A 23373-nucleotide genomic window follows, 5' to 3' on the forward strand; every position below is an offset into this window, starting at 1 on the left:
AAGGTCGCTGAATTTTTAAATCAATAGATCCTAGAACCTACACCCTAAATAATACAATGGCATTCATCCCACTTTGCTTTTCAGCCACCGCCAATTCAACCTGTTTTTAGAGCAGCTGAAAAACGTAATTCTGAACCCAGTTCGGGAAGATTTTTGGCAACGACATCTTTCGTCCAAGCGCAAGGAACGATAACAAGAAACCCGACAGTGAAAGATCAAAAACAGGCTTGTTTTATTTATACACAGAACAACGTATTTACAACTCCAGATGTGGATATGTACATAGCGATACAGGAGGCGTTTGCTTCCACGGTGGGAGCTGTATAAATTAAGATCATAAATATGGGGGAAGCCCCACCAGAGGGCACAAAACCTTTTCTCCAAGACTCCAGGGATCCCTCCTCCCTCCCTCTACACTGACAGGACCGTGAGACCCCGGGGACCCCCGAGGGACAGCCGTCCAGCCTCACGGCGGGGGCGGGGGCCCAGAGGGCAGCCCCACGCGCAGCAACACGCACCACAATGCGCGTGGGACGCCGCCCTGCAAACGCGGCCTCGCGCAACGCTCGTGCTTATTCCACTCGCTCTCACTACCCTCAGAAAGTGGTTTCACGTAAACAGTGTTGCTCTAATCACTGACCACGTTACCTTTAAACACCACGCTTGACCTAAACCTAAGGCTTTCCCAAGGGAGGGCGCTGAGGGCCACGGTGGCCCCGTAGCACCGGCCACCAAACCCCACGTGCGCCCTCCTCCGCCGAGTCCCCGCCTGTGCGTCGGCCTGAAGGCCTCAGAGCCCGGGGTGCCCCCGGCCCGAAGCAACAGAGCAGACGGCGTCTGACACCGCGGGCCGGGCTAGCCTGTTCTACTTTGAAACCCAGGGACTTGTGACTGGGTTTCCTCCACCTCCCTCCACCCGCAGCGGAGGCTCTGATGGGCGGGAACCTCGGGGGCGCGGAGAGTGACACTACCGCTGGGTGGGTCGCGGCCACCCCGCCCGCGGGGACAAGCTGGCCTGGGGCAGGGCCTCGGCCGAGCTCAGCGCCGGGAGGCCCGCCAGTGGGAGCCCCCGCCGGCCGGAGGCAGCGGCCGACTGCGCGGCCGGCGGGGAGCCGGCAGAGCGTGTGCGAAGCGAGCGGCAGGTCAATGCTCCGCCGCGCGCCCCATGGACCCCTCGGGACGACAGCGCCCCCGCTCCCGGGCCCCTCGGGACGGCGGCGCACAGCCCCCGGGAGGCGGAAGCGGAGAAAAGGGCCAAGTGCCAGGCGGTGAGGACCGGGGTACCGCCGGGTCCGTTTCCGGCTCAGCTTCGTCCCCGCGGAGGGACGCTGACCTGGCGGCTCCGCCCCGGGGTGAGAAACTCTGGGCGGCCCCTGACGCCCTCGGCAGCCCGGGAAGCCTCCTCCACACAGAAAACACGGACCAGCCTCTGTCGGCGGGGAGACGACAGGCCAGGCGTCCTGGGCACAGAGGGGACCCCACGCCCGCGGCCCAGGGACGAGGGGCCAAGACGGTCGGGGCGCGAGCTCGTCAGCCCCAGACCCTAACTACCGTCTGCTCGGCTTCAGGGGCACCCAGCGTCGCCTTCGTGTCAAAATGAACCGGCCGGCGGGACGGAAGGCAGCCAGGCCGCGCTCACACCAGGGCTCTCAGACGCGCGGGGACACAGCGCGGGCCGGCAGGGGCGGGAGACGGTTACCCGCGCTGCGCCGCTGAGGGCACACGGAGGGGCCCAGGCCCGGGACAGGGCGGGAGGCGGCGTCGGCTGGAAGGTAGCTGTGTTGCGCGTCGGGACCCGGGGCCCAGGCCGCCGGGCCGGGTCGGCGGGAGTAGCACCATGAGCGGCGCCGAGCCGGCTCAGTCGCGGGAGGCGCGGGGGACGCAGGCCCAGAGAGCGGAGGCTAGGCCTCGGCGGCAGGGGTGCTGCGGCTCAGCTCCTTGATGCCACACAGGATCCTCTTCATGTGGCCCACCTTGGTCACGCCGAGGTCCTGCAAGGAGAGGACAGCGCTCAGGCCCCGGCGCGCTGCCACCCGCGTCCGAACACGAGTGAGGGTGAAAGCGACAACAGGGGACGCGGCCGGAGACGGCGCCCGAAACCAGCAGCCCGCGGCCGCCCGCCACGTCCCGGTCCCTGACGGGAGTCGTCAAAGGCACACGGAGCAAAACACAGACGAGCGAGGCGACCCGAGGGCGCCACCGTCCCGACGCCCTTGGCGGCCTCTCAGCCTCTCCGGACGGGACGCGGCCTGAGCGGCACAGAGAGCCAAGCTCCGGGAGCCCCGGGTCAGGCCGCCCCGCGTCCTCCCGAGGGGAGGGAGATGGGCGAGCGGGGCCACTGGGGGAGCCAGAAAGCGGCCAACTGGGGAAGGAACCCCGTCCCCTGGGTCCCCTTCACCCGGATGGCTGTCATCACAGAGAACACTTCAGCTTGACTAGCGGAGGGCTGTATTCCCCAAAGGGTTTTTAACGCTAACATGGCCCACTGTCCAGTTAGACTAAGAGAGCGAGGCTCCCCAGCAGGAGAGACATCACATCTGGGAGCCGCCACGCATCACCCCCAGGTCGCATCACCCCCAGGTCGTCACCCCGGGTCACGCACAAAGGCCTGAGAAGAACGGTGAGGAGACTGCTGACACTGGGACAAGGCCAGGTCAGAGGGAGGGGACAGGGGAGCCGCGGGGAGCGCAGGTGCGCCTTCCCAGGAGACGCTGTGGAAGTACCTTGAGGTCCCTCCGCTCCAGGTGCAGGAGCTCTGAGCCCCGGATGTCGTGCCGCGTGAAGATGTCCTTATACTCACAGAGACTGAGGTGCTCCAGCCAGGCAGCAACCTCCTCTGTGCCCCAAAGGTGAACTGTCAGAGACGGAAAAGCACGAGTGCAATGAGTGCCCAGAGCCCAGCGCGAAGCAGGCGGCGGCCCGCGCCCGAGACGCCCCAGCAGGCGGCGCCCAAGATACCCCAGCAAGCAGGCGCCCGAGACACCCCAGCGGCAGGCACCCGCCACCCAGCCCCAGGTGCCGCCCCAGGCTGTGCAGAAAGAGGAGGGGAGCTGCCCGCCCTCGGGGGCGTGAGCTGCCACAGAAGCTGGTGTCTGTTCCTGCCAGGTCACCAGCAGCCTTCTGTGCCAGGAGGGACACATGGGTCTGACTGCGGCTGAGGTCAGCTCCCCTCTCCCTTCTAGAGGGGTCCATTTCACTCCCAGCCCACAGCGGGAAGGGAAACATACGCAGAGATTCCATGGAGTCAGAGCCACCATCATTCAAAGAAACCCAATTTCTGGACAAACATGCGAAGAAGAAAAATCAAAGGGAGCTACCCTTACTGGCAGCAAATGCCACCCCCAATCCAGGCTTGGGGCCGCCCAGCACCTGAGAGCCTGGGGGCAGCTGTGCTCAGGGCCGACACTTTGAATGGAGATTCTAAAGCCCCAGTTTACTGACCCAGAGGAGAAACATCCTTTAGTGCCATTTTCTATTGATTTCACGGCCCAGGGCCACTGGCAGCCCAGGTTCCCAGCGCAGGGGCCTTGATCAATGAACTGATTAATGGGGGACGAGCAGCCCCGCAGAGGAAGCAGGCACAGGGGGGCCACTGTGTGGCCGGAGTGTGAGCTGTGTCTCTGTCTCGTCACCTCTGCTGTCTCCTCCCCACCTCGCGCCCCAATCTAGCGCAGGCAGGCGGCTCGGTGGCCTGTCACCCTGAATCTGCACCAGGAGCAAGTTCAGGGCAGGGCGTGACACCAGTGAGCCTCCCACATGGAGCGGGAAAGCCGGGGTGCAGTTCTGTAGCCAGACGAGTCGGCACAGGGCATGACCGGAGGCCGTGGCCCCGGGACGACGGGGACAGGCACGAGGCCAGGGAGAAAGCAGAGCCTGGGCCCCACACAGCCCGGGTGGCCAGGAGAACAGCAGAGGGCAGGTACCCGGGGCTCCCAAGCTGCTGCGAGCTTCTCTGTTCTTGTTATTCTTCTCCTTCTTAAACTTGGTCACCAGGCGGAATTTACCGCTGCGGCTGCGCTTGGAAAGATCCAGCATCACGTTCTGTGTGGCAAACGAGAAACTGTGAGCGTCAGACCCCGGCTCACCAAGACCTCAGCCACCCCTCGAGCAGACAGGCACGGAGCTGGGAAGACACGTCGTTCCTGATACTCTTATTCCGGGGCTTTTCCTTGACTTTTAGTCTTGTGTTTATTGCTGATTTTCAATGCCTATAAAAAGCGGTTTCACAGTGATAAGTATCTATTTTCATATTCTTTTTTTTTCATTTTACAGTGTTTATTTCTCATGTGACTAGAAAGCTCTCTATACATTATTTAAATATCAGGACCATATCAAGATTGGTAAGTTATCAGCCACTCTTCCAGCGTTGCACTGGCGTGCTTTGACTATCAGTATCACGAGTATCTTTCTAAATAAAGCTTTTCCTGCACTTTGCACTGTTTCCTTGCGATCTGTTCCTTGAGGCAGAATCAAGGAGGGAAGGGAGTCAGAGGGACACCACGGGGACGGGGTCCCTGCTCGGTGGCCACCTCCCCACAGAGCAGTCCAGGGCACGGCAGAGCCATCGCTGCCCCTTCCCCACGGGTCTGTGGACCTTCTCTGCTGATTCTCACAGAAGCTAGGGCAGGGGTCTCCGCCAGTAAAGCATTTTGTGCACACACAAACACGTACCTGTTCTGATAATGTGTATAAACCTATTCCCAAATAAAGCGTAATTTCCTTGTTTTTCAGGTGTGCCACTTTCTTCCTGGCCCCGCCGGCCTGGATTCTGCCCCTGGGCCCTGTCTACCTACATCCCCACTGTGACCGGCACAGTTAGGACTGCGCAGCTTTATGACACACTTTCAGATCTGACGGGGACATCGGGTCGCACTGAAAAAACTCCACCGGCATTTTCACTGGGATCGTACCCAACCTAGAGCCTGGAAATACTAAGCATGTCCACACGCAGACTGTCGTGACCCTCCATCTTCCTCATGCCCCTGCACGGTCATCTTCGTGGAAAAAGACCTCTTACAATGACATTTTCTAGTCAATGACTGTGAGTACTGAAGAAACTTGTTTTCACAGATGTCTTATTCTTGGCAAAACCATCAAGCGCCCATTCTTGCACAGCTGCTCCATGCAAGAACTCCAGCTCCCAGGCGTTCAGCACAGTCACGGGCTCTCCGGCCCCAAGACGAGCCGCCCCTCACTCCTCAGCGCCGCCTGCAGGAGCGGCGGCCACGTGTGAGCAGGTACTCTCCAGAACCCACATGAAATCCGATTCCTGACTCTACAATTTCTTTCTTCAATGCAAACATGAGCTTTAAATTTACTTCTAACTTTTTCATTATGCATATTTCCTTCCACTGGTAGGACGAGGAGACTAGTAGAATGTGGCAGATTTCAGACATCAAATTACCCCGCCCCTAAGTACTTCAGTATATGCGACTCTAAGAATACTCTTCTGAAACATACTCATGGCGCCACTGTCACACCTGATACCACCAACAAGAATTCATTTGGCTCTCACGAATCCATTTGTATCAGACCTCCCCGACTGCTCCAAAGGTTTATCCTCACAGCTGGATATGTGTGGATAAACCTTTGGAGCAAACCTTTGAATCAGGACCCTGACGGGGTTCACAGGGGACACCCAGCTCTTGTGGCTCAGTCTCTCCTCCTCGGGGCCACCTGTAGAGAGACCAGGAGTCTGCCCTGCGGGACAACTCGCGCTCTGGCTCCGACGGGCGTCTCCCTGCCTCCCCACTCCCCGTGTGGTCCAGAGCTGCTGATTCCATCAATCTCGTGTCCCCAGGGGTGCAAAATGGTGCTTTAATCCTACACTCCAGCTAGAATTCTGTTATAAAGAACTTCTTTCATCAACTATTTGATTTAAAGAAATCACTTCAGGGGATCTACTGATAATACTGAAGTCTGGAATCCAACGTGCTGGTTTTTTAAAAATGAAATGTTTAGGGCTTCCCTGGTGGCACAGTGGTTGAGAGTCTGCTTGCCGATGCAGGGGACACGGGTTCGTGCCCCGGTCCGGGAAGATCCCACATGCCGTGGAGCGGCTGGGCCCGTGAGCCATGGCCGCTGAGCCTGCGCATCCGGAGCCTGTGCTCCGCAACGGGAGAGACCACAACAGTGAGAGGCCCGCATACAGCAAATGTTTAAAGTTCTGGAGATCTGTTTCCTAACAATGTGAATATACTCAACACTACTTGAACTATACACTTAAAAATGACAAAGATGGTAAATTGTGTTTTTCTACCACAATTTAAAAAAATGAACTGGGACAATGTCCATCTTTTTCCAGCTTTGACACTTTCTTATATATGGAAATTATATATTCCTTGACATTTTCTCTTTGGAAGTAAAATTTATTTTTTCAAGTTGTTCTGTGACTATTCCTTTTAAAATATCTTGATGTTTCAATTTGTGTAATTTAAATATTTTCTGAAAAAATCAAGTTTCATCAAGATTGTAAGATTCATTGTCATTTCTTTGTATATGCCGTAACTTGATTAATGCTTGTATCTGTTGTTATAGCCCCCTTATCATTTTGTTCATTTCCCCCCCCATTACATCTGCCAGAGGAGACGGGTTTTTTTTTACTTTCCTTTCAAAGAACCAGCTCAAAGACCTATCACTTCTTTTCCTTTCAAATAAATGATTTTCCTATTTTTATGCCAGTAGAAATATGGTGCCTCCCCCTCCAAGGTTCCCTTTGCCCTTCACACTTCACCTCCTCCTGGTGCCTTGCATGGGGGGGGGGGGGACGAGCCGGAGTCCCAGAGGGTGGCAGCACTGAGCTGGAAGGCACCAGCGGAGTTGGCTGGAGAAGCCAGGAGCCCAGGAGCCAGCGTGGTTTTCCCTTCACTCCCGGGACCCCTGGCCCTCGGTTTCTGGCCTCAGGCCCCATCGGGTGAATGCCTGCAGTAACACCACCCCAGCTGGTTCCAGAAGGTTTCTGGTGTTGCAACTAAACCTCAGGTGCCATCGGTACTATTTCCCACCTACTACTGCAAGAACTAACATCTGCTCCGTCTCAGCAGCCCACATCTAGGAACCCTGGAAACTAGGGCTACTCTAGACGTGGCTTAGAGGGTTCACCAGGCAGGCAGCATTCAGGTCAGCCATCCAGGGGGGACTCGTGGTGCTCTGTGTTTGTTTCCATGGTAGCTGCATGGCATTTGGTGATAGTTGTTCTGAAAACACTTTTAGGCTTAAAGCTTTAGAACCACACAATCCCTGAGACATGGGCTTTTAGTACTAAGACCTGACAGTCCCAAATAAACTGAGGTGCTTGGTCACCATGCAACTGGGCACCAGGCTGTGGGCCTCCCACTGCAGCAGCTGCTACCCTGCCCGTGAACTAAAGAAAATCCTGGCCCTCCCTGTCTTCACTGAAGAATCTGCACGGAGGCAGAAGCGACCCACCTGCGCAGGGCAGCGCACTGGGAGCACAGGGGCCATGGTTTACAGCTGGTACAATTTCTGTTCTGAGTTAGTATCTGAGGCTTCCTTGTGGTCTAGAGCTGTGCTGCTCAAACTACCCCTGGAAAAGAACCAGCGTTAAAAATTCCCATTCCATAGTGGACTGGTACTTGAATTAAAGAAAGTAAAACAAATTACTAGAAAAATGAAACCCCCAAAAGGCATACAAAATACAAACCTCAGTTTTTTTATCGGGACTTCCCTGGTGGCGCAGTGGTTAAGAATCTGCCTGCCAACACAGGGGACACAGGTTCAAGCCCTGGTCCGGGAAGATCCCACATGCCGCGGAGCAACTAAGCCCGTGCGCCACAACTACTGAGCCTGCGCTCTAGAGCCCGCGAGCCACAACTACTGAGCCCGCGTGCCACAACTACTGAAGCCCGCGCGTGCCTAGAGCCCATGCTCCGCAACAAGAGAAGCCACCCCGATGAGAAGCCCGTGCACTGCAACAAAGAGCAGCCCCCGCTCGCTGCAACCAGAGAAAGCCCAAGTGCAGCAACAAAGATACAATGCGGCCAAAAATAAATGAATAAACAAATTTATAAAAAAAATTTATTATTTTCAACGTAAATAAAGTTTCCCTCTCAAGTGCTTCAAAGTTTCTAAACGCTTCCTCTCAATTTCTACAACGATAACAGAGAGTTTCATACCATCAGTAGTAGTCCCAGTTTAGAAAATGATCAGATTTTCAAAATGTCCTATGGGCAACAGAAAAGAAAGCATTTTCCCTCTTTGCAGAGTATAAAATTCTCTCTATAGAGAAACATGATATATACTTGTATATATATTCTACACATACGTATTCTATCAACTTGCTTTGTTCAGATGTTGTGACAGTTTGTTTTATGTGATTAATCACGGACTGATAGGGATAGCTCACACTACAAAATTGGGATTCTGACGCTTCCTATCATTTCAAGAAGTTGTAGCTTTACATATTTTATGCATGTAAAGATTAAAATCTGGGGGGTCATCACTAAAAGAACAGACAGAAGAGTACATACTTCCAAACTAGTAGAGGGACAACCAGAATTCTGTGGGAAGAGGGAGAGACTCATCAATTGAAAAGGAGAAATGCAAAGAAAAAAAAAATGGGACAAACAGAAAGCATAAAATATGGTAAAAATATATCTAAATATCAGAATCATAATAAATGTAAATAGACTGAACTCTCCAATCAAAACACAGAGTATTATACCGAATAAAACCCCCAAATTTAGCAATGCTATTTATAAGAGCGACACTCCAAATAAAGCGTGAAAGTGAAAGTATGAAAAAGAATATACCAAACAAGTGGACTTGAAAGCAAAAAGAATTAATAAAGGTCTTTATATAATGATGAAACTTGTATGCATCCAATAACATAACCGCAAATATACACAAAACCACAAGGATAAATTGAGACATCTACATTCACAGGTCAGAGAGTTCAACAGTAACTGACAGATCAAGAAGACACAAAAATAAAAAACAAAGTAAGGACTTAATGACGTAAATAATTACAACTGGATATAAGGTACATTTATAAAAACTGACCACCTTTTGGGCCATAAAGTAAGTTTCAACAGATTTCAAAGGACTGGTAACATACAAACAACTGCCTTTGAACACAGTGAGATTAAGTTAAAAATCAGTAACAAAAAACTTACTAGAAAAAAATCTCACATATTGGGAAATACAACTCATTTAAATGCTATATTAGGACAAGATTTTATCATTATAACCATCATAAGTTTATCTCAGAATTATACAATATATAGTATAATGATATGGTTATTATCTTTTACCAATATAAAGTGATCCTCTATCATTTACTGCCTTAGGTATGCAATTCTATTTTTACATTGTTACTTTGGATTTTTTATTGTGTTTTCTTGAAATTGTTTTATTTTTAATCTTTCTGGGTCACAATTTTTTATTGAGGGTATGGAAGAGAAAACTGGGCTCCTGTGACTAGTATTTGGTTAGATTTCTTTTTTTTTTTTAGCACAATCTAAGAATAATTTGCTTTTAAGAGGAGCAGTTATATTATTTCCTATTTTCTTATTTTTATGCTGTTAGCTCCATCTTTACTACTTCTTTTATTTTCTTTTATGATACAGACTACACTTTGCTTGTGTCTTTTGTGGTGATTCAAAAAGACATACACCTTTTCAATTTTACTAAAAGCTACCTTTAAAACTATATTTAAGTTTTTAAAACATAATTGACTACCTTTCTCTAATTATCAAAGTCAAGAACTTTCATGAACCTTCCTCCACCGTAAGAGGAGGGACTTAATGTGCCCTCACTCCCATCCATGTCCTCTTCCCTGTCTCCCCACTGCACTGCCCACACTTCACAGGCTTTGACAACATAATCTGGAATCACAGGCCTAGGTTACTGCTACATTTGTTGAATATTTTACGTATTGTTTTAGTAATCTTCTTTAAATGAAATTTCTATATTTATAATTAGCTACAAATTTTGATGAGCCTGGTCTGGCCCTCTGAACCAAAATGTCCTCATTCTTCAGTTGCTGAGTTTTGTTTCTTGGCTGGAAGGCCTCTGAGTCAGTTTTCCAGGTGGGGTGCACATTTGTCAACAAACGCCGCATGTTCAAGAAGAGCTCTGGACTGCTGGCCCCCTGTCCCCTCGCCCTACTGCTGCCCATGGGTCCTAACAATCGAGCCAGCAGCAGGGGCGCCTAACGTGTCTAGCAGTTCTTTACCTGGTGAACTTTTCTCCTGGCCCACCTCTGTTCCACCCCTGAGAGGAAGGCCATCTAGGGTTTGCCCCTCTCCAGATGCTGCCCGCAAAAACCAACCACTCAACAACAAGCACCTCTCCAGGGCCTTCTTCCTGCCTCTCCTGCTTCAGGAGACACTATCCCCAGGGCACATATGCCCAGGGTCCCATCTGTTGTCCCAGCTATAAGACCTGTGCAAGCTGGCATCTCTAAATACGCACAACAGAAAAGCATGACTGTGATTTGAACACAGCAACTCTGCCCCTGTCAACAACAAACTCCCAAGAAGTTGCTGTTTAGCCAACTGATGTGCCTCCACACTGGGGGCAAATAGTGGGGCTGGGCTCAGCCTTCTTTCCACCTATGTCCGGGACAGCCCCGCAGTTCTGCTGCCGAGGGCAACTTGTGCCCCAGTCACCAAGGGTCATTCTTAACAGCAATTCCCAATTCCTTCCTACCTGCCGAAGTTCATCTCTGTGCCTTGAAGGCATCTTAAAAGAGAAGTGTGGGAGGCCAGATCAGGGGCTGCAGGCCCAACACCATCTTAATCCCAAAGCTGCACAGAGCGCGTGAGTTCAGGCACTGAAGGGAGCGCCACTGTGTCCAGGGACGCCGCGCTGAAGCCCTGTGACCCACATACCTCTTCATCACCAGGCTCCACGGGCTGGCACAGCCAGGGGGTGTCCGCCAGCTTCCTGAGCTGCTGGTCCATCTCGACGAGGGCAGCCGTGAGCCGTTCCTTCTGAGGGGGATCCAACTGCTGCTCCAGGCAGGGAGGGAAGAGACACAGCTGGTTACCGGCAGGGAGCTGGGGCCATGGCAGAGCCCCACCCAGACATGAGGTCTGCTCCAGGGGCTAGGCTGCTCTCAGAGAGTTTTCTAAAAACTTGCAAGGAAACTGAGTCCCACGCCACTGAAGGGCCAGACTCAGAACCTCCCCTCGTAAGTAGTGTCAGGTGAGAGAATTAAACTCTCCTCTCGTAAATGATGGGGGAGACCCAGCTTGTCTAAAATCTCATCAGCAGGGCTGACAGGTCACCTGCTCTGGTTTCCTCGGGACCCTCTCTCGGAAGCGGGGGAGCAGCCTGCCTGCACCAGAGCGCAGGAAGCATGGTGGGGCCACGGACGCAGCAGCTGGTACGTGTCAGGACAGCGCAGTACTTTGGAATGAGAGTGTGGAACTGGACTCTTAGGGCAGTTCTCTAGTGACTTCGCCTCCTTGACCTCCCACCTCCTCGTTTTTTAAAACAAGGAGGTTGGCCAGGCGCTCTCTCAGGTCTGCCCTGAGCTAGCTTCTGCGGTTCAATCGAACTCCAGCCGCACGCCTCCACAGGGCTGACTCATGAGCCAGGTTGCAGGGCTGAGCGAGGAAGGCAGCCGACTCTGGGCGCGGGGAAAAGGCCGGCCAGCCTGGCCACGGCGGTGGCCGCGCACCTGGAGGGTCTGGGGCAGAGCGCCGTCTACGATACAGGAGGTCCCGTCCGCCAGTCTCGGACACCCTGGAGATGATGTGGCGAGATGCGGCCAGAGGGCTTGAGCATCACCACACCATCAGCTCAGATGGCCTCTGAGGCCCCTCCGACGGGGGGCCTAGAATTCTCAAGGCCGGGGATCCTGGGCTGAGGCGGGCTGCCCTCCGTGCGCACAGTAAGCGGCCCCCCAGCTCACCAGGGCCAGCTTCCCCGCCAGCAACAGCTCCGTCTCGCTGCGCAGAGCCCTTACGTTATTCACCATCTCCAGCACGAAGCTGCAGCTCAGCCCCTGGGAGGAATCAGAACAGACACCGTGGAGACGTCCCGAGGGCGAAAGGGGCCCACAGGAGAAAGGCCGGAAAAGCGCAGGCACCTCTGCGGCCCTGGGCTTGCCGTACACCCGGTCCATGGCCTTGGAGCTGGCGTTGACGGCGTGGGCGAGCTCCTGCTCCACGTCTCGGTGGGACCGCGCTGCTTCCCGGATGCTGGAGGGAGACACGGCGCTCATCAGACCGAAGAGCAGCAGCCTGCGAGTCGCCTCGCTGGAACACAAGCCCAGGTTCGGCCCAGAGGGCCGACAAGACCACGACTTGCCCGTGGTGACCCGTGACGGCCGATCGTTTCCTGGCCGGTGGCGGAGGAGGCCTTAAATGGGAAATCTGACAACAAAATCCCAAACTTTTCTAGAAACTCAGCCAAGGAGGTAATGCCCAAAATGAGACCTACACCTTGCAAAACAGCGAGCGGGTAAGTAGCAGGAGGCAGAGGAGGAGAAAGCCAGGAAGAAGCTAGACGGCCATGGAGGGGCCCCCGGCCTGCGCACGGCTCCCAGCAGGGGGAGGGGAGGCACAATGCAAAGACACCGCCAGACAGCGGCTGAAGGGGGTCAGCGGATGTGGCCACCAAGAGGTCACCAGGCAGAAGGGCCATGCTGGAGCCAGGTGGGTGGACACAGCAGGGGGCGGGGAGAATGGACAGTGGGCAGAGCGGCAACCACCGTGCTGGAAGGTCCAGAGTAGAAGGAAACGCCTTTGGCTGTTGGCTTTTGTTTTTTCAAAATAACTACAAGGTCTGCTTCTTAAGAGCAAACCCGCTCTCTGGGGGCTAAAGGAGGCAGGAGGGGTACTATTCTCAGAGATCCGGGATAGGCTGTAAAACCTATGAGCTGCCTCTGAAAACGCCTGTGGTGTGAAGCTCCCACCTGCATAAACCCCGAGTAATCCCTGGAAGACCGTCAGTGAAAATACCAAAGCCCGGGGTTAGCAGAAACTCAGGCCGAGCCCTCGTGAAGGAGGCAGACGGCACATAAGATCCGGCAGGGGCATCTCAACGCCTGCGGCCCAGCCACGGACCTGGGTCGTCCCAGTGACGTCAGGGGGCCCGGGCGCTCTCGCGGAGGAGTGGACCACGGAGGGAAGGCGGCACCCACCTGTGGATGAGGGCCCCCGCTGCCTGCCCAAACTGGTCCATCTGGTTGGCTTCCTCCTCGGACAGGATCTCCGGGTGCAGAGAGAAAGATGGAGGGCGGGGCAGCTCACACTTCTGCTTGTCCTCCCAGGACTTCAGGGTGTTCTCAAAGGCCTAGGGCGTGGAAGCCAGTGTTACACTCTCTCCTGCGAGCACACATCTAACAATAATCACTGCTGGGACACTAGCGGGATAACCGGCTAGAAAGGGAGACATTCTTTTTAACGCTGGGGGGAGAGGGAGCAGTTCTAGGAATTAGAGCCCTGTTCACTTAATCTTAATCTTCAAAAAAAATAAATTCCTGGAACAAAACGTTAAAAACTCCAGGTCTTCTCCTAGAAGGGGTACATGTGCGCCACAGGCAGTCTGTCTTACCCGATCCCTGGTGAGCGTCTGTGCCCGGTTCTTGTGGATAATCCGAATGTACCCTGGCGGCTGGATCCAGGCCTCTCCGTCCACCTGCACAGGTACGCCCTCATCCCCCAGGATGGAGATCTTCACCGTGCGACACTGAGCAAACATCACAGCCGTCACCGAGCTGCACCCAGGAGCCTTCCAGTGCTGTCAGCACCACAGGCACCGTCCTGCCCTACACACCCCTGCACTGGCCGGCTGACCCCTGGGGTGACACCATACCCCGCCCCCCCCAGCCTCTGGGGTCAGAGCATCCCCGCCTAGAGCGCAGCTCATGGAGCGCAGGGGGTGTGCCCCACCCCGCTCCCACTGCCCTGCACCCAGCACCGCCATCTGTGATCGCAGTGCGGGGAACTCTGTGCTCAGACACCAGCACCAGGCCCAGGGCGGGGACACATGACCACCAAGAGCTGCTGGGTCCCTGGGCACGTGAGGACACTCCCAGAACAGAGCAAACATCTAACAAGTGCTCCTCTTTTCAACAAAAAATACTGCCAAGGAATTAAAATTGTGAAATTCAAGCAGCCCATGGTGGGGACAGAAAGGACTGGGGTTCAGGGGAGCATGAACTCCCCATCTCTGTGCCTGAGAACATCGCCCTCCCCAACCCCACCGACAGACACACCCTTCCCAACCCATTACCAGAAGTACCGGATGGGGAACCCACCCTGCCACCTGCTAGCCGGGCCTCCGAGCAGCCGGGCGAGGCCACGCACTCGGCCTCTGCTCCCAGACTCAGGCTGTGGCTTCTAAGAGCTGCAGGCCCAGGGCCCAAGGTCAGCCAGGCCCGTCTCATCTCACCCCACCTCAGCAGGGGTGGGCAGGACACAGATGGTACCCACGGAGTGAGTCAGGGAGGGAGCTCAGGGAGGGTACAAGCCAGCCCCAGTTTCGAAAGTATTTTTTAATTGTCAGAACACGGCAGGTGAGAGCAGGCTCTGGACCAGGCGGAGGCCAGGGCGATCCTGGAAAAGCGCCTCCTCCCCTGGGCTCCGCACTCCGGGGGCCCATATATCTGAGAGCGCGGCTCTGGGCCAGGCCTGCCGCCCCAAACGTGTGTGAGCCACAGCTCCACCCAGGCCCCTCCAGCCTCCAGGACCACGGCCGGTACCTGAGCGATGCGGTGATGCTGCAGCTTTATGACACGGGAGACGGCCATCTGCATGCTGCCGAACACCGCGACCACCTCCAAGATCTTGTCATCGAACGACGGGGCTGCAAAGGTCTGGAAGGGCCGGCGTCAGAGCTGACCTCTGCTCCCAGCTTCCCTGAACACGCCCCCCGCCACGCGCATCCTTCTCACCTGGGGGCCGCTGCACTGGCGAGAGCCCGACAGGCCCACTAGTAGGAGAAGCTATGGGGTGAACACTTGCTGACGGGTCTCCACGTCAGAGCCTGAGAGCAGCTGCCTGAGATCAAACCCCAGGCCTGCCACTCACTAGCGTGGGAGCTTGGGCAAGTTACTGTCTCTCTACCCGGGTTCCCGGTGCTAGCGGGGCTAACACAGGTGCGCTCCTCACAGGTTCTCATGAGGGCCGTCAACGGGCCCAGTGCTGAGAAGGACTGGCACTCGCTCAGTGTGCAGCCGGTGTCAACTGTTTTTATTAGCTATTATGTACGAAGGGAGTCAGGCCCCTGGTTAAAACCTATCAATGCCCCCAGAGTTCTCGGCATAAATTCCAAACTCCTCCCTGGCTTACACGGCCCCACGGGAGCTCTAACCTCTCTGTGCTCCGCCCAGCACGCACACACCAGCGAGCCTCCTGTCCGCACCCGGCCCTGCCTGGCCGCCAAGCCTTCACATACGCTGCTCCCTCCTCCTGCCCCATACCCACCTGACCTGTCCAACCCCGCATCACCCTCAGGTCTCAGTGTAGGTGTCCCTCCTCCTAGGAGCCTTCCCAGATACGGGCCCGGATTCCAAGCCACGCCTGCGACCACGCCTGTCCTGCCTGGCATCCCTTTGTCGAGGCCGCGGGAGCGGGGCCTGCCTGCCGTGCTCTCCGCTGCGCCCCCGCTGCCGGCACAGGGGCCCCGCTCCACCCGTCCCTCCGCCTCACTGACAGAGCACCCCCAGAGCGGGAGGCTCCTCCATGGCTCCCGAAGGGGCCGCCTCTCGGGACCCCGCCCCCATCCCCTTCCCTGGGCTCGGGCCCACGCCGCCCAGCACCCCCGTACGTACATCGTCCTCCTTGGTGCCCCCCCAGAAGTTGGTCCCTCCAGCATAGCTGGGAATGTTGAGGACAGCAATTCCCTGGAGACTGGGCAGTGGGATGGGTCGCCCGTCACACTGAGTGGTAGAAATGCGTAAAAGGAGAGAAGAGAGATCCAGGCTTCAGCTGGGGGCTCCCTCCCCCCAGCACACCGCCCTGGGCTAAGGCCGAGGGGCCACCGGGTCAGCAGAGGGGCCGGCAGGGGGCCGCCTGCTCACCTCCAGCAGGACCTTCTGCTCCAGGTTCTTGTAGGTTCTGTGCAGCAGCTCTCTGGTGCCGAGGACTCCGTACCACATCATGTTCTTGGTTCGACTCCTAGGGGTGGAAAGCAAAGCACGGACGTGGGTCTCAGCTTTCTCTACACAGCTACCTACGGCCCTTGCTGCCACCTCATCACAGATGGGTCACACCGGGCAATCACTCCCAGCAGCGACACCGTTAAGATGAGGAGGACATGCCCTTGTCACATGTCCACGCGAGACGGGCTAAAGAGATACATTCACTGACCAGAAATTCTGCTAAAGAGTAACACTGCCAAGAAAGTAATCATACCCTGAGAGGTAAAAAAGGTAAGACATTACAGAACCTCACAAAAAAAAGTATAAATCACAATTTTTTTCCAGCTATAAAATTATGCTTACCACAGAAAATTTGGAAAGGGCAGAAAAGCACAAAGGAGAATTCACAATCCCCACATCTGTAAGTACTGATGATAAATGCTTCAGTGTATTTCCTTAGGAACTTGATTTACAGCTGAAATAGCGGTAACTGTGCACTTCGCCCTGCACGGAGAGCACCGCCCTGTGTCCTGAGCACGAATGACCACAACGGGGCACTTGCCACCAGCACTTGCTGAATTAACCCCTTTGACGGGTCTCTACTTGTTCCCACCCCTGAGCTCTATAACGTACATGGCAGTGGCCCTTGGTAAACGCCTCTTTGCCGAAGTTCCCAATTACTTTTTAAGGGTAGATTTGTAGAAGCGGCATTTTCTAAGTAGACCTTCTCAAAGATACAAACTCAGGGAAGATTACATACCAGGATCCCAAGTTTCTAAAAATATGTCACATGCGGCCTTGCTCCTCACCTGTTCTGCTCTGATAAATTACATGCATTTCAATGCCTTTTCAGTTGTATTCAGACTAACAGGGGTATCTTCAAATGATTTGGGCTCCCATCATGCACTGTGTAACAGGGATGCCCCCTGGGGACCTCTGAGCCTTTTCTGATACTCGAGCCCCAGAGCTCCAAGGTTTTTGAGTTCTTATGCTTGATTTTGTTTTCCGAGAAAGGTCCAACCATACAGGAGTCGGGGGATTGCCGGGCAACTCGTCAGGTGTCACTGTGACCGCCTCCCTCCGAGTGACAAGGGCACCTGGCGGGGGCAGGTCTGCAGGCTCTCCAGCAAGGGGCCCCCTCCTCCTGCATCAATGGCTGTTCTCCGCCCAAACTACTCCCAGCTTTCCTGCCTCTAGTTCTAGAAAGTCACAGCTGAACAGTCTGCCCTCCAGGTGACGGTCACCGTGGGGTGGGGCAGGAGACATCAACTCCCTTCTTCCCTTGTCACGTCTCCCCGGAGGAGAGGACTTTCTACTTCAGCCAGGAGGAAACCTTCCCATTTCTCTCCGTCCTCTCCCCGACCAGGGGGAGACAGTACGTGGTGATTTAGGGGAGAAGCTGAACACCCCCAGCGAAACACCCCCCCGGGGCCTCTCCTGTGGCATTTGCCTGCTCGAGGGCCTTGCGGGGGAGCAAGCCCTAACCCCACCTGAGGGTGACATGGAGATGCCACTGCCGTGGCCATGACACACAGATGCGCCCCGCTTTCTGACAAGGCATTCGGGCTCCGTGTCTGTACTCTGCCTGAGGGCTCTGTGCGCCCCAGAAATTACCCCACGGCCGGAAGGAGAAACCACCACAAGACCCGAAGGACAGGCGTGCGCAGGAGCCGGCACCCACCTGCACTTCTCTGGGTGCTCGTCACGCTTGTTGTTGAAGTCCAGGGAGATCTTCGCATCCAGGCCGATGCCAAAATAATTGTTCATGACGCACTTCTCTGTGTAATACTCTCTGCAAAGGAGCGTTTCACGCCATTTAGAACAACCCTGCATGCCAGCCTCTAAGCAGTTCTTCCTGAGGGCAAAACTCAGTTTTTTTGTTTGTTTGTTTTTGTTTTTCTTTTTGGGGGGTGGCGGGGAGGTAACAGCATTACTGAGATATAACTCACATACCATACAATTTACCCATTTAAAATGTCCAACTCCATAGTGATTGTTCACGTATTCAGAGTCACGACAATCAATTTTAGAACAGCTCATCACCCCAAAAAGAAAGTCCACATCCTTCAGCCAGGAGCCCCAACCCCTCCCCAGCGCCGGCAACCACTACTCTGCTTTCTGTCCTCTGCGGACTTCCAGATTCTGGATGGTTCCTAGAAATGAAATCACACAGCGTGTGGCCCTTTGCGTCTGGCTCCCATCACTGAGCACGTTTTCACGCCACGAACACTGGGTTCACCTGAGTTCAGGGCTTCAGCCCGGTTAATGGGGAACAGCGACGACCCACTGCAGGGATCCTTGGCTGATGGGCCTTTGGGCTGCTTCACCTTTGAGCTATGATTTGTGAACACTCGTACACACACTTCAGTGGGGACGTGTTTTCTCTTCTCTTGGGAGTAACCCTAGGAAGGGACCTGCTGGGCCACGTGGAAACCTTGGTTTTTTGTTTGTTTTTGTTTGTTTTTGGCGGTACGCGGGCTTCTCACTGTTGTGGCCTCTCCCGTTGCGGAGCACAGGCTCCAGACGCACAGGCTCAGCGGCCATGGCTCACGGGCCCAGCCGCTCCGCAGCATGTGGGATCCTCCCGGACCGGGGCACGAACCTGCGTCCCCTGCATTGGCAGGCGGACTCTCAACCACTGCGCCACCAGGGAAGCCCAAAAACCCTGGGTTTTGAGGAACCGCCAGACTGTCTTAAAAGTGGCTGCATCACCTCACGTTCCCATCAGCAACGTTAAACCTGATGACATCCGTGGCACACACGCTCACACGTGCTTACACCCTGGATCCCAAAACGTCCTTCAAACGTCCCTAGACCCAATCAAAGCAAAGTCCCCAATTTGAAAATGTCCAGCCCAGCCCCACGTCCCAGGTCCACTGCAGGTAAGACTCCTTCCGGACCCTCACCCCCGTGAACGAGGCCCGGCACACCATGCTGGGGAGGGAGGAGAGGAGAGCAGCTTGTGTCTCCCCAGGGGAAGGAGAAGCCTCTCCCTGAAGGAAGAGACCACAGCCCTCGCTGCCAGGTGCGGAAATGCAGGGACCTCAGGTGACAGAAAGAGACAGCACATCTACTTCCGGAGGCCTCTGTGGGCGCTGCTCATGTAAGCCTACAGCTCTGGCCTTGTTGGGGAGAACAACTCAGGAAGGGTCAGGACCACAGGCCTTGACAGGCCCCGGCGTGAGGAGCAGACAGGAGGGTGGTGCCAGGCTGGGGACAAGGACGCGGGCCAGCACTGGAGCAGGTGTGGGAACCCAGGCCACCCTGCAGGAAAACTGGCTGCCACTGTGCAGGCTTGCAGCTCTGCTTCCCGAAAGCCAGAGTCTCTGAACCGCACCTTTCTCACTGTTACTCTCCCCACCACGCCGGACACACATGGTGGACAACTTTTAACCAGCTGCCACTAGCCACTAGTTGCCCAGAACTTGCTATCAGCCAGCAGGAAGGGAAATCTAGAAGGCTGGGCTTTCAAAATACCATGTGTCCCCGCAACGGTCTCTACACACACGAGAACAAGCTGCGCGAAAGCCCTCACTGCCTTTGACGCTGGGCAGTGGACACAGCACGTGGCGCGCAGAGCAGCGTCGGGACTTCGTTCCCCAGAGGACAGCATCTCCCCAGGCACGGCGAGAAGGCGCTTCCAGCCTGGGAGCTACACTAACGGGAGCGGCAGACCTGCCAGAAGGAAGGTGGTCAGGAGGCGGCGCCAACGCAGGGCCAGCAAGGACCGCGGGGAGGACGACCGAGGACACGGGCAGAGTCTCCAAGCCTGCCGAGGCCCCAGAAGGTCAGGCACGCGCCAGGACGGCGCCTCCCTTCCCAGACATTCCCAACCCACCCTCTGCCCCGGACGCCTCACACCTACTAGGTTTTCCTTATTGGCCAACACCAGCTGGAAAAGGGTCACCCAGGCAGCTGCTCACGAATTTCTCTAGTTAATTCCAAGCCAGTTTTCTACGCTCCAGCATTCAGCTAACAACATGCCCCCTTGGTTTACCCCGTACTCACAGGTTTTCTGGTTCGGAGTTAAAGGGATCAGCATTAATTAATAATCGACTGATGACTGAACCTCCAGGCAAGGAACCAGACATCCCGGCGCGAACATCTGTAAGGGAGAAAACAGGAGACAGTACTGCCTGGCGGCTCCCAAATGAAGAGGCCGTCGTGTCTTTGAGGCTAATGGTCCACATGTTCTTCAGAAGGTTATTATAATAAGATGTTTCTAAAATACCGCATAAAAATGTCCAAACTTTGACAATTAATAGTCTCAGGGCAAAAATCGCTGTCATAAATCCATATTCACAGAACAAAAATGAACGCCGGGTGGTAACCAACACCTATGAGACACATCAGAAAAGACCTTACAAAGATAGTTCTCACTAATTTAAGAAACTCCACCAAAATGATCCCTACTGCAACTAATCGTAGGGTCTAGTCATACAACTTTATAAGGCTAAATTCATGAGAAAAGGTTAAACAAGGAACCCTCCAGGTGACCAGAACCCTCAAGATACCTGCACCAATTTAAAAAATTTAAATTATAAACAGTAAGGCTGAGATGGAGCCCTGCTTTTGAACATTCTGCCAATCCATCCCTTCCAGTAACATCTTTGCTGCTTATTAACCAAATCTGTCTCAGCCTCTTTTCCCTAGAGCTTCCGCAATTTTCTTTCTATTCAAATGAGATTCACCTAGCGATTGCCAATCACTTACAGGAGCAGCGTGTGCTCTAGCTTTTGCCCAGCAGGCCTCACGAAGCGGCCTCAGGAAGCTGGTTAAGGGACCATTCCCTCCTACTACAGACACAGAGTGTTATCGTGACTCCCCCTGAGGGAAGAAGCACCAGGAGCTGCCTTGACATGATCCTGGGCGAAATGAAGGCAAGGCAAGGGCACTGGGCCCGACTCTCCCGGTGGCCAGCTGTGCTCCTTCTGCAATCATGCTGGAAACAAAGGGGTGATCCACCGGCTCCCCGTCACGACCTGCCGGCCCTTCCCTCTTCACTCAGCCCAACCCCTATTTACCCATCAGCACCCAGCTCGAGTATCACCTCCTCAGTGACATCTTCCTGGGACCCCAGGGCAACGATTTGAATGCCGTCTGCTCTTTGTAATAAACAAGAGCACTTTTCATACCGTGACATGACTCTGAAATTCTGCCTATCTTTCCCATGGATCTGTGAACTCTTGGAAGACAGGGGCCTGGTCTCGTTAACCCCTCAGACTACTGCCAGGCAGAGCGACAGCTGGGCGCTGAGCTGGAAAGCTTAGCGCCCTGCCTGCGCCCCTCCCCCAGACACACAGTGCGGTGCCGCACTCACTGGGGAACAGGATCTTCGTGTTCAGTGCTGGCAGGCTGTCCCGGTTTCCTGACTGCGAAGGAAGAGAGGCAGAACCGCCCAGGGACAAGCTTCCTTTGCTTATCAGCTTTTCACACGGGGATTTGGACACTATGAGAACAGAACAGAAAACAGAACGCGACTGAGCTACTGGCAGCGTTCATCAGAGAAAGGAGCAGGCGGAGGGGGGCCAAGGGAAGCGAGGAGTGGGCACAAGCGCCACCAGCCGCGGCCGAGTGTGCAAGACGAGGAGCGAGGCAGTGAGCAAGGAGGGGAAACGAGAAAGGGGACGCAGAGGCGAGCGGGCTCGGGCACCCGCCAAAGAGACACAGGCCCCTGAGGGGCTGGGGCCGCGCTGATGTGAGGTGACCTGACGAGGCCAGGGAGGGGGAGGGGCGGCCTGCAACCGCAGTTGGGCCGCGGGGTCTGTGCACGGGCAGAGGGGAGTCCTGCACAGGAACGTGGTGGAGGAAACTCTGGGGCAGGATCTCCCGGTGGCTCGTAAAGGCCACGAGCGAGGGGGCCGCACAGAGTTGGGGCTGTTCCAGGAGGGCTAGGGGTCCCCAGGTGGTGGCCCGTACAGCTGGGTGGTCCCTTACCACCTGGAGCAAACGTGGCATGTGGCCAGCTGCAGCCAGGAGGCCCCAAGCCCTGGGTGAGGACCCCGGGCGCGCAGGGAGGTTCAGAGGGAAGCGCCGCCCCAGCAGCAAGGTCGCCCCCTGCCCAGGGTCCCGCCAGGCCTGCACCAGGCGAAAGGAGGTGGTATGTGAGACAGGTCGCCTGTTTGAGACTTTTTACACTTCCAAGTGGCCACAGAAACTGTAAGAAAGCACCCGTAAGCTTCCCAAGGCAAGCTTCTGAGCAGCGCAGACAAAAAGGCCTGATGGCGGCGCCGCGGGTCACGAGGGCCACTGTACCTCTGCGGAGGCTCCTGCCCTTGGCAGCGCCGTGGCCCTCGCCGTGGCCCTCGCCGTGGCACGCTCTGTCGTCCGACTTCAGGTCCTTCTTCTCCTCCGACTCGGAGAGACCTAAGATGAACCCCTCGTGCTCTTGGGTCTGGGCGTTCTGCTCGTCCACAGCTGTGCAAGGCAAGGGTATTTGCGGCTGAGCGCACGGACGTTACCCCGCAGGCATCACCGGGCTGGCGGGGCTCCCACTGGACGCGGACCCCCTCCTCATCTCACTCATCTCCCTTCAAACGTCGTCTCGGCTGAAGGCTTAGACCCGAAGCTCCGACCCGTCCCACTTTCTCTCCGGCCCCGGCACACAGGGCACCGGGACACTCGTGCCAGCTGGCTGGGGAGGAGGGCCGAGGGCTGGGAGAGACAGAGGGGAGGGGAGTAACGCGCGAGAGCACGCACAGCCCGGAGGGAACAGTGCACCCGCCGGTGCGCAGGGGCAGGTCACGACCTCACTATTCTCACTGTAAGAAGCAGCAGGTCGATCTGCTCAGAGAGAAAAGGGTCTGATGAGAGCAGAAAAGGTATGAGATGGTTTCTGAAGGTACCGAGAAATAAGACAAGAAAACTTGCTGGGGAGGATCTCAGGGTCTGGGTGAGGGTGGAGGTAATGCAGTTCACAGTCACTGTGGTTTTACAGTGTTCTCTTCAAAGCTTAGCAAGCAGAGTCTAGGAAAAGGGAGCGATCGACTGGGCGAGTCTCTAACCCTATGCAGGGGTGCCTCTCTCCCCCAGGCCGACTAAGGACATTCAGCAGTGGCATCAGGGGACACCAGGGCCGATGACCTGTCCAAGCCCCGGGCCCCTCGACCACTGGAGCCGGCGCCTGCCTCAGACACCACAGCGCAGACGCCCCCCCCGCCTTTTTTTTTCTTTCTGTTAAAAGTATTTTGTCTTGTTTTAATATTTCATCAGCTTTATAGGGTTACAACTGTCTTAAATATTTCTGCTTTAAATACAATCTGCACATAATGTTATAAAATGTAAACTTTCAGTGTCCTTTTCAATTTCAAAATCAC

At 55.3% G+C, this 23373-nt stretch overlaps 1 protein-coding gene across 9 annotated transcripts in view; it reads right to left on the reverse strand.

Moving 5' to 3' along the window:
• Positions 1–208: 208 nt before the first annotated feature.
• DGKD (diacylglycerol kinase delta) overlaps positions 209–23373 on the reverse strand; it is a 110325-nt gene continuing 87160 nt past the window's right edge. For 4 of the 9 annotated variants that reach the window (XM_060151812.1, XM_060151811.1, XM_060151817.1 and 1 more), the window contains 13 exons: positions 22313–22474; positions 21378–21506; positions 20066–20162; positions 17739–17912; positions 15998–16094; positions 15749–15856; positions 14678–14791; positions 13528–13662; positions 13115–13266; positions 12059–12170; positions 11882–11974; positions 10854–10973; positions 2711–4041 (listed from right to left, as the gene is read on the reverse strand). In XM_060151812.1, coding sequence (XP_060007795.1) covers positions 3544–4041; positions 10854–10973; positions 11882–11974; positions 12059–12170; positions 13115–13266; positions 13528–13662; positions 14678–14791; positions 15749–15856; positions 15998–16094; positions 17739–17912; positions 20066–20162; positions 21378–21506; positions 22313–22474 — 1991 coding nt within the window. In that variant the 3' untranslated portion in view covers positions 2711–3543. The other 5 variants (XM_060151815.1, XM_060151814.1, XM_060151813.1 and 2 more) reach the window with 5 other exon arrangements.

The sequence above is a fragment of the Lagenorhynchus albirostris genome, chromosome 6 (genome assembly GCF_949774975.1).
Source record: "Lagenorhynchus albirostris chromosome 6, mLagAlb1.1, whole genome shotgun sequence".
NCBI lineage: Eukaryota > Metazoa > Chordata > Mammalia > Artiodactyla > Delphinidae > Lagenorhynchus > Lagenorhynchus albirostris.